Consider the following 10,384-nt stretch of genomic DNA (forward strand, 5'->3'; position numbering starts at 1 on the left):
ATTAAGATTAAAAGCAAACAGACATTACTTACGATTAGTCAATGGAAAAATGAATTAATTTCATAGAAAATTACTTCTTCATGTAGCTTTTTAATAATATTACATAAGATTTAGTGACTCACGGGATCGACGAAAGACCGGGATCCGATGATTCCGATGAATTTGTTCAAATTATAAGACGTAAAGTCATCCAAAAGCAGAGATGACTGTTTCTGTTTAACATTAAAACTTTCAAAAAATTTGGTCCAATTATCGTTTAATCAATGTCAACTGAAAAGCGTATGTCTATAAAATGTGGCAGTGTTTCAGCCACTTCTGTTTGAAATAGTTTGCTATTGCTTCTTTCGTAAATCCCGTCAATCGGTAGGTTTTAAAATTTATATTAAAACAACAAAAAAAGAAAGGAAATCATGTTTAACGACCGCGAAATTTTCTGCTCTGGGTTTCTTGATCAATTCGATGATCCTTGGGGCGCATTGCTTCTCCTAGAAAAAACAAACAAACTCCAATAGTTGCTTCTAGTCAGTAACAATAATTCGAATCTGTAATTGAGCTCAGAACGTGCACTTTCCAAATATTCCCATGCATATGCATGTGTATATTACGCATACGTCAAAAAAGAAACGGATCGGTGATTATCATTAAGGATTACAACGACACGTTGCGCTCGGTGGTTAAAACATGCCGAGAACATATGTCGTTTATTCATAATATTCACGTTCGAGAAACGCTTCGATGATTTTTAATTGTTCACCACGTGTTCCACATTTTTATCTCTGTCGCAAGCGTGGCTTTTTATCTCGTCTCGGTCTGCGGCGATTGTGTCGAAGGCGTGTTGCAGAAAGAAATAAAAAACGAGGAAAGAATATTGGTAATTGAATTCGACGCAAAAATATTAGTGGCAAAAAAGAAAAAAAAAAGAAAAAAAACGAAGAAAATTCGCGAAATGATTGCGATTACGTTACATATGTGATACATACAAAAATAGCGAGGTGCTGATTGAATTAAAATATCGCAAGTAATTGCGTTTCCAATAAACAGCTGTCGACACGAGAACTCGGGTTAATATCTCAAACGCGGAATTATGACCGTCATATATATATGATTTTTTGTCTCCCGTTTTTCCGTCTCTCAAATGTATCTTCATTGTTATAATTGAGGCGACGAGAAAAGTAGCAAATCCCGTAACTTAGGGTGACGATAATAATTCCCATTCGGACAGACGACGGTCACGACGGCTATTTTTGGACACAGAGGAAAAAAGAAAATGGAAATAATCAGACCTGTGAAAACAGCGGTAGAGATTTCCGATCCCTGTGTAGAGGCAATCGAATCCAATCGTCTCCTCGTTTCTGACTGCTCGAGGGCTGTATAAATTTGCCATAGACAAGGACAAATTTTCCCCGGATCCGGACGCTACGACGTTTTCATTGTCTTCTGTAAATTCGAGTCGTTTTTGAACATTGCGAATTTCGGAATAAGGGGGAAAAAATTAAATTGCTCCAGCACAATATTCGGACAGAGCTATACGGGAACTTTATGGGGAATTTAGGGTGTCCGTTATTTACCAAATTGGTTTTTGTTTTGCTGCTGCTCCCAAAAGTTTTAGTTTTTACCCTGAAAAAAATGCTATGCCAAAAAAGCTCTTAATTTTCACTTTAAACCGTGCTACAATCATGTTACATTTCCCATTTAAATAACATGGGATTTTTGTACTTTTTGGAATTCATTTTTTATCTTCGAAATAAACAGCAGTACAGCAATGATCGATATATATTCTTACAGGAAATTGAACGCTCTACAAAAAAGGTCTATTATAATTTTTCGATAAATCTACTCATTTAAAAGTTATTCGAGGTTAATGTAGCGTTCATGGTGGTTTTCATCGTTTTTCAAGTTTTGCCATAATTTTCGTTTACATAATCATTGAATTTATGAAGTAATGTTCTAGAAAATATCTGAAAAAAGCTTGGCAGCGTAAATATCGTAAACAATATCTTGCAATTAATATTAAAACAAGATATATTACTTTTAAAAAAAAATTTTTTAACAACTTTTTTGCTAAGCAACCTTTGGTAGAAAGCGGAAAAGTAAATTTTCAATTTATTTATATTTCTTATTCATTAAACTTTTTGCTGAGCTATCTTAGCTTACTTAGCAAAACCTTTGTAAAAAAATTAAACGAAAAAAAAAAATAATAATAATAAATCTTCTTTCAATATTAATTACAAGGTATTGTTTACTATATTTAAACTGTCAAGGTTTTTTTAGATAATTTCTAGAACATTACTTTATAAATTCAATGATTCTGTAAACGAAAATTATGGCAAAACTTGAAAAACTATGAAAACCACCATAAACGCTACTTTAACGTCGAATAACTTTTAAATGAGTAGATTTATCGAAAAATTATAAGAGACCTTTTTTGTAGAGCGTTCAATTTCCTATAAGAATATGTATCGATCATTGCTGTACTGATGTTTATTCCGAAGATAAAAAAATGGATTCCAAAAAGTACAAAAATCCCATGTTATTTAAATGGGAAATGTAACATGATTGTGGCACGGTTTAAAGTGAAAATTAAGACCTTTTTTGGCATGATATTTTTTTTATAGCAAAAACTAAAACTTTAGGGGGCGGCAGCAAAGAAAAACCAACTTGGGAAATAACGGACACCCCAATGGGCATTTGATCGAAAAGTTAATCGCCAGGATTCTCAGAGCCAAATCCTACTTACTTAACTCCTGACTAAGGACCTTCAGCTGGTCCTTCTCGGTTGTCTGCCGGTCGACGGATATCAGAAAGTCCAGGGTTGTTTTGAAGTGCTTTAGCGAGTCGACCTGCTCGCCATTGGAGAAGGTCCTTTTCCCGTAACGGCTTCCCAGGAAGAACCTGTCCGTCCGAGGCGAGACTTCCATGTCTTTACCCGCTCCCTCGGTCTTCTCTTTCCCGGCACCGGAAACGCCGCTTCGACCATATCTACTCCCTGACCAGAAGGAGGACGCTGAAACGGCCAAAATTAGGTTAGTTTGAGGATCAGTGGGCCGTAGGTCCCAATCAATAGTTAGCAAAGGTGAAAACACCGTTTAAAAAATATCCAGTGATGTCGTTTGCCTAGTGATGGTGAACTGGAGTTAAACAATAACGTCCCTGTTAAATAACAGAAATGAATCTGCAAAACCAGATTCGAATAATGCAAACTAAGGTGTCGATAATTTGAGGAGATGATCTATGATCAGAACGTTCGAAATTGTGAAATTCTCGTCTTTTTGATGCGATCGTAATTTTTATGGGCTTACTGACAATTAGTATAAGAATACATGTGTGTAAATACGGTGCGACAGATATTCTTTTCCGCATAATAACTCCACCATATTGCAAGATTTCGTGAATTTTGTTCGGGCAATTTTTCGGGATTTGATCAGTTATAAATAGACCTACGGAACATCAGAATCGGATCAAAAACACCAGACATTATTCGTTTTGAAAATAGAATCAAGATCACTGGACAAAAAAGTTTTTTAAAAAAAAAGAAGGTTTTTGTTCCATCTATGCACCCTTTTATGTTTATACTTATATGCACCCTTAAACGTTACCAGAGATCTAGAATGTAAAACTTGAAATAGTGGCTTTCAAATCGTTTTTAATGTCAATTGATGTGATCTAAATTGAAATTGATTCGTTTCAGTCACACCTTTCGAACCCTCATTTCATCATTTTCCGCAACTAAAAGACAAAGCTTTTTTAATCGGACTCAAAAGTTGAACCGGAAAAAAATCGGTCAGCTTGAAACCAACCGATACAGCAAATCCGATGATTGGAAGAATTCGGTAAAACTTTTGGGAAGTGAAGAGCTTTTCAAATTTCTACGGAATACAGGGAGGAGGACGAGATAGTTAGAGGTGACAGGAAAGCTGACGCCTGCAAATGGAGGGCAGGATGCAGCGCCCGTTAATTAAGTCTCTGACTATAAATTTGGACCTTGCAGAACCGACGTTCGGAAACGAAAGCCAATGGCCATAAGGACGTCGCGTCTTTGGCCGCGTTTCGAAATTCTGAAGGCGCATCACCTTGTTCAGGGTCCTGCCGTTTTCCGTATCTCCCGTTCGTGTAGAAATTCTGCTGCGACGTCACGAGGGTTGCAACGGTGCATCCTATCCATATCCAGGCCGTCATCTCGACTCCGCTGCATCCGGAAAATCCGGACCTCATCGACCGTCTGCTCGTGATTAGGAACATCCTTGCAGATTTTCTTTCCCCTTCTTAATCTACAACGTAGAGAGATTGAGAATTGTTCGAGTTACTAATATCGTGAGGTTGAAGTTAGTAATGTTAGTTTAACGATGCATGTTCAAAAAAAATCATTACTTGTACCCTTAGGATTGTCTGAAATTTAAGCTGAAATTACTATTTGTTTTTTTTCGTCAATCACCATGAAAATATCGTTCAAGAAGACGAAAAAAAATTTTGCAAAAGCTTGAGCTCTTTATATTAATATTAAGAGGTGCCTGTTTGCGATGTACCATTTTTTTAATAACACGGGAAAGTATTTTTTTTTTTCATCTTGGAATTTTATTACCCAACAGCGGATCGGCGTATCGTAAAGAGCAATACATACTTTTGTACGAAATTGAACGATCTACAAAAACAGGTCTCTTGCGATTTTTTTGCAAATCTATTGGTTCAAAAATTAGTTATGTCAAAATTTTACGATTTTTTTCATTTCCACTATGAATTAATGTTTCAAAAATGAAAAAACTATAATATTTCTTAAAGTTCATGTTATCATCTTTACTGAAACATCGAAATTTTCCTGAAATTTTCGATTACTTAACAGGAAATGAATTTTCAACATAAACCGTTGAATAAAATTTATATTTTTAATTTATTTTAAATAACTTTTTTAACATTACGAAACTTTTTGGCGTCATCTTGAACGATATTTTCACGGTGACTAACGAAAAACATAGTAATTTTTTCGGACCTCCCTAATGTGTGTGTACATATAAATATAATATATAAAAATATGTATATATAATATACATATATATATATATATATAGTTGATATTTTGAAAAGTCAACTCCTTGAAAGTCGTTCTAAAATTGTACAATAACTCTTTTTTCCATGATGTTCTCGAATTCGCGAGTTCTGATTGGACAGTCTGTATTCCTCGAAAAAATTAAATGGGCCAATACGTTCGTATAGTATCGAATCAATCAAAAATCGACCAGTTCTTTAGTGTTTGCCGGTTTTTAATCTTTCGTTATTTATCCTAGCTCTCTTTCCTTTTCCTTTGTCTGCCAGTAACTTCCTCGGCGTTCTGGAAAAACTCCAATTCCCCCTTTCGGAGGGTTTCGGTATTCTTCGATTTCTCGAAGAGCAGCCCTTCAGATGACGGAATAAGTTTTTCATGGTTTCCTTAGGGTGTCGTTTAAGATAACCAACGATATTGCTTATGCCCGACGAAGGTGATTCCAGCGAGACAGGTTCTTCTCGAAAAATCTACGAATGGTTAAAAATACTCGATATAACGGTGGAAAATGAATGTAAAAAACGAAACCAAAGAAGATGGTGTAGTAATCTTAATTTATCAGATCTTAACTGAGTTTAATTTAATTAAAGTTTGATATTAATACTGGATTATCATCGTCTTGCGATTATTATTGTTCAAACAGTCTTGGACAAGATATTCCGAATAAAAAATAGCACTTTTCGTTGATCGATTAATTCTATTCGTGCAACCGGTAAGATGCACGGTTTTTCACTTTTCGATTTCAAAAATTTTTGTCCGGACGAATTTTTCACTCTAGCTGTTTTTTCGGTGCAAAAAATATACGTTCCGAACAAACGTATATTCACAAATTTTTTTTCATCTATATACAGGTACAAGCATATTCAATTAAGAGGCTTCTCAATATATTTCGCAAGTATAACCGCACGGAATTCCGCCTCACGGTTCCACGAATGTAACCTTATAATCATTTTTTTCCTTCGAAAGTTAAACTTTTGAATTTTTTTTTCTCTTGCTTCGCAGCTCTTTCACGCATTTCGATTCTCTACTTATTAAATAATTACCACGGGTGCTTCACTGAGCGTCGTTTATACAATAACAGAACCGGTTTCACTTAAAAAAATATCTACATTTTTATGGTTAGCGTTGTTGTTATTATTATCATTATCATTATTATTATTATTATCATTATTATATATTATTCTATTCAATCTTGAATTTAGAACGGTTCTTTGAAACCTGATCCTGATATTTCTTCAGCAATTTTATACCAATATCTGATCATCGCATGAAAATCGCCTTCAAAAAAATATATGTATATATTTTTTTTTGTATAAAAAAAAAAAAAATATTAAAAAGTCTTTCAAATTATAATTTCACGTAACAATACTTCTGTAGAACGTGATAATGCTAATTGTTTTATGATTTATGAGATTGTGTGAAATCAGTTTTTTTTCTTCTCCTTCGTTTTTGATCGTGAGAAAAAACTTTGTTTTCAAGTAAATTAATTTTTGAAAAGTAGATGATTAAATAAACAAACGCCGCCACCGAACACATAGTTAAGCGAGGGCCGACTGCGACGGGTTCGTGTCCTCCTGGGCTTTTATAGGACGCCGATTCACCACCCACGAACGGTCATCCTTGCGCAAAACGGATACAATGGCGATCACAAGGGATATGTAATGCATGTGCACACATGTTCATGTCTTGTATCCGATAAATTATTAGACGCGATTCTCTTATCATCAGGGGTAAAAATAAAATAACAAAATAAAATCAAACCGGAGAGGAAAGAAACTATTTTGAACGAAGTTGCTTAATTATAATATACTTGAAAAACTTTGATTTATATTTTTATTGATGTTTTCATTTCTTAATCCAAGATCCTTAAAGTGAAAAATTGATCGTGAGTATAGTGAAATGAAGGTTGGCACGGCGAAACGGTGCATGATTTTTCAAGGGGAGAAAAACCTTTCCCAAATTTGATTTATTAATTTAAAAGGAAAATGGAAAAGTCATTTTTAAAGTTTTAGAGAAAATTTTTAAAGAAAATAAATAGCGAAAATCGATTTCTTCAGTACCAGTGTAAGTCCGCAGTTCAGGCCAATTTTTTTTTTCTGATCATAAACACAATTACGATATCGAAAGTACGAAACAGATGTGAATCGGTCTTTTCCACCAATCAGCCTTGAATCGTGTGGGTCCTAATCAGTTTAGCCCAGTCACTATGTCGAAATAATCCACCTGAAATGACATTAATTTCGTTGTTGCTCTTTCTTGTTTTAACCGTTGCGGGGTCTAAATTCAAAATGGCGACCAAATATTCGAATTGTGTGAAAAATGGTTTTTCTTGAATAACTCGGCCGTGTTAAATTTTAACAAAAAATTGTAAAGACCGAACTTGTAGAGAATTCAATTTTGTACAACTTTGGTCTTCACATTTTTTTTCTAAGATCGATATTCTTGGAATTGAATCTGAAAAAAGCGGTGTAGTAAAACTATTGCATCATCTTGTTTATTTCTAACTTTAGGGCATAAATGAACATAGCAAATTTGTAGGGAATTAAATTTTCGACAGGTTTGGTCCTTACTTTTTTTCCTACAGTCAATATTTACGATCGTATACGCCAACGACAAAGATAATATTTTTTCGCGAATCATTCGACAACTGAATGTCTCTTTGAAATCAGATTTGAATTATTGTTATTGGAAAAACTCTTTTTCACACCACCACAGGGGTTGAGTTTCAGGCGCATTTTTTCACGTGGTATCGCCAGGTGGTCTAATCCACATATCATTACTTGCAAGTTTATTTGGTTTTCTGACGTTCTCATCCTTATAAGATTTTAAAATGGAATTTCTGTTTTTTTTTCTTGCAAGTGTGAAGGATCCAAGCGATGTGTGTTCAATTTTTTTTTATTCTCTTTCTTATAATCCTATAATGATTAATCGACTCGTTCAAAAGTTGTTCAAGGTCAAAAGATATTTAAGAGCCTTAAATAACTTCTGAAAGAGTGGATTGATCATAAAATGATAGAAGAACTTTTTTGTAGAGCATTCAATTCTCTACAAATGTACGTTCTAGTCTTATCAGTACACTAATGCGTTGATGAGTTGTAAAATTCTAACGTTTAAAACAAATGTTTTTCATGTTATTTATATGGAAAATAGATAATCACGATAAGGCACCTCTAAATATGAATATTAAGAGTTGAAACTTGGACAACATCTATTTTTCGTAATTTTGAACAATATTTTTGATTTGGATTTTGAAAACAAAAAACAGTTGATTTTTTGATACAGTCTATAAAATTGTTTGCCATCGATCCCGTCATGATTTTGTGTTGGATATTAATGCATCAAGAAAATATAAAACAAATAATAAAGTGAAACAAAAAGAGGCGGAATAAAATAACAGGACAGGTATTGACGTAATAAGCGGCGTTCAGGGATTATTAAAGTGAGCGGCCATATAAATTTGGATAGTAGATTTACTTCATTTATTTCACACGTCTCAAAACGATTTCGAAAGAAACCAGGAAACTTGTATAACGGTCGACTTACTCGGGTTTATTAGATATTAATTTTCAGCATGTAAAATAATTATAATTACATTATACAACTTATGCGAATGGTAAATTATCGTTTATGTGTTTATTAGAATACCTGACATATACAATCTAATCACACGAAAAGTGTGAAAAAGTAGATGTTACATGGGTACATATGTAGATTGTAAAGGTAGTACAGAAATTCGTCACACTGGTTCACCTTCGTCTCTGTCCACAGCGCCTTATTTCTTTACTTCTTTTTATTTAAGCTATGCATAGAGAAAAAGCGAAAAAAAGTTATTTATCGGCATATCTGAGCTTCTTATTATACTTTAACATCGTTTAATTCTTTTCAGCGAATGGTAAATCGCGTTTCCAAAATTGTTCTCACTTCTCTTATGTTATGGTGTGTATACTATACATTAAGTTGATTAAAAAAAAAAAAAAAAAAATTTTCTGAAAGCTCCCACTGAAATATCTTAAGGTTACCGAAAAAAGACGCCTGTGGAAATCGGAGCTCTTCGAAAATTTCTATTTCCCATTTAAATAATATGGGGAATTTTTTTTTTTTATAATTGTCTAGCTCACAAACTAATAAATAGATTTTCATGCGCGATATATATTTCTATAGGAAATTGAATGCTCTACGAAAAATTTCTCTTATCATTTTTCGATAAACCGACGAGTTTAAAAGTTATTCGAACTCAAAGTTAAATTTATATCATAATTGCATTTTTACTTCAATTTTATGTAAATTCATTAAAGTTATCATCAAATATAAAAAAACAAGGTCATTTGAAAAATCAAAATTACTATGTTTTATAAGCCTTTTGAATCAATTCTACTGAAACACCTACTATTTCTCGAAAGAAAGAATTGATTAAAATCCTTTTTAATGTATTCATCAGTATTTAATAAATTTTCAATTCATTTTCTACTAAGGATAATGGACTTGTCAGCAATGAAAGTTTAAAATTTTTCACTTAATTTTTCACAAATTTTTCCAACAAAAGATATTAAGTGGAGAATTTTGAACTATCATTACCGACAAGTCCATTATCGTTAGTAGAAAATGAATTAAAAATTTTTTAATTACTAATGAATACATTAAAAAGAATTTTAATCAATTCTTTCCAGAAATAGTAGGTGTTTCGGTACAATTAATTCAAAAGGATTATTAAACATAGTAATTTTGATTTTTTAAATGACTTTTTTTTATATTTGATGATAACTCTAATGAATTTACCTAAAATTGAAGTAAAAAATGCAGTTATGATATAAATTTAACTTTGAGTTCGAATAACTTTTGAACTCGTTGGGTTATCGAAAAGTGATAAGAGACATTTTTCGTACAGCGTTCAATTTCCTACAAAAATATATATTGCGCATAAAAATCTGTTTATTAGTTTTTGAGCTAGAGAATTATATAAAAAAAAAAAAAAAATTCCATGTTATTTAAATGGCAAATCGAAATTCTCGATGCACGGCCTCTAAATATTAAAATTAAGAGCTCCAGTTTTCACAGGCGTCTTTTTTCGGTACCCTAGAGACATTTCAGTGCGAGCTTTCAGAAAAAAAAAATTAATCGCGTTTTTGGAATCAGCCTGCTATAAATATTATATATTCATATATAATTATTTTTTATTACTTTTTGCTTTTCTTCTCGTTGGAATTGTCTTGTAGAAAACGTTTCTTCTCATTAGAATTGTATTGTCGAGAATGTAGAGCGAAGCGGCAGGTAGCAACTAGATGAAATTGAACAACTGTGTACGTGTATGTATCAGAGATGTATAGTTCAGGCTCTGCAACGCTTAATCGA

The 10,384-nt window shown here is 33.1% G+C and overlaps 1 protein-coding gene across 1 annotated transcript; it reads right to left on the reverse strand.

Moving 5' to 3' along the window:
- Positions 1-118: 118 nt before the first annotated feature.
- Positions 119-4,264, reverse strand: LOC124409368. Its single transcript, XM_046886946.1, has 4 exons — positions 4,071-4,264; positions 2,738-3,004; positions 1,284-1,437; positions 119-485 (listed from the first exon to the last, which is right to left on the reverse strand). The coding sequence occupies exons 1-4, from the start codon at positions 4,237-4,239 to the stop codon at positions 452-454; spliced, it is 624 nt and encodes a 207-aa protein (XP_046742902.1). The 5' UTR covers positions 4,240-4,264; the 3' UTR covers positions 119-451.
- Between the last annotated feature and the right edge of the window lie 6,120 nt (positions 4,265-10,384).

This window comes from Diprion similis, chromosome 8 (genome assembly GCF_021155765.1).
Source record: "Diprion similis isolate iyDipSimi1 chromosome 8, iyDipSimi1.1, whole genome shotgun sequence".
NCBI classification, from domain to species: domain Eukaryota; kingdom Metazoa; phylum Arthropoda; class Insecta; order Hymenoptera; family Diprionidae; genus Diprion; species Diprion similis.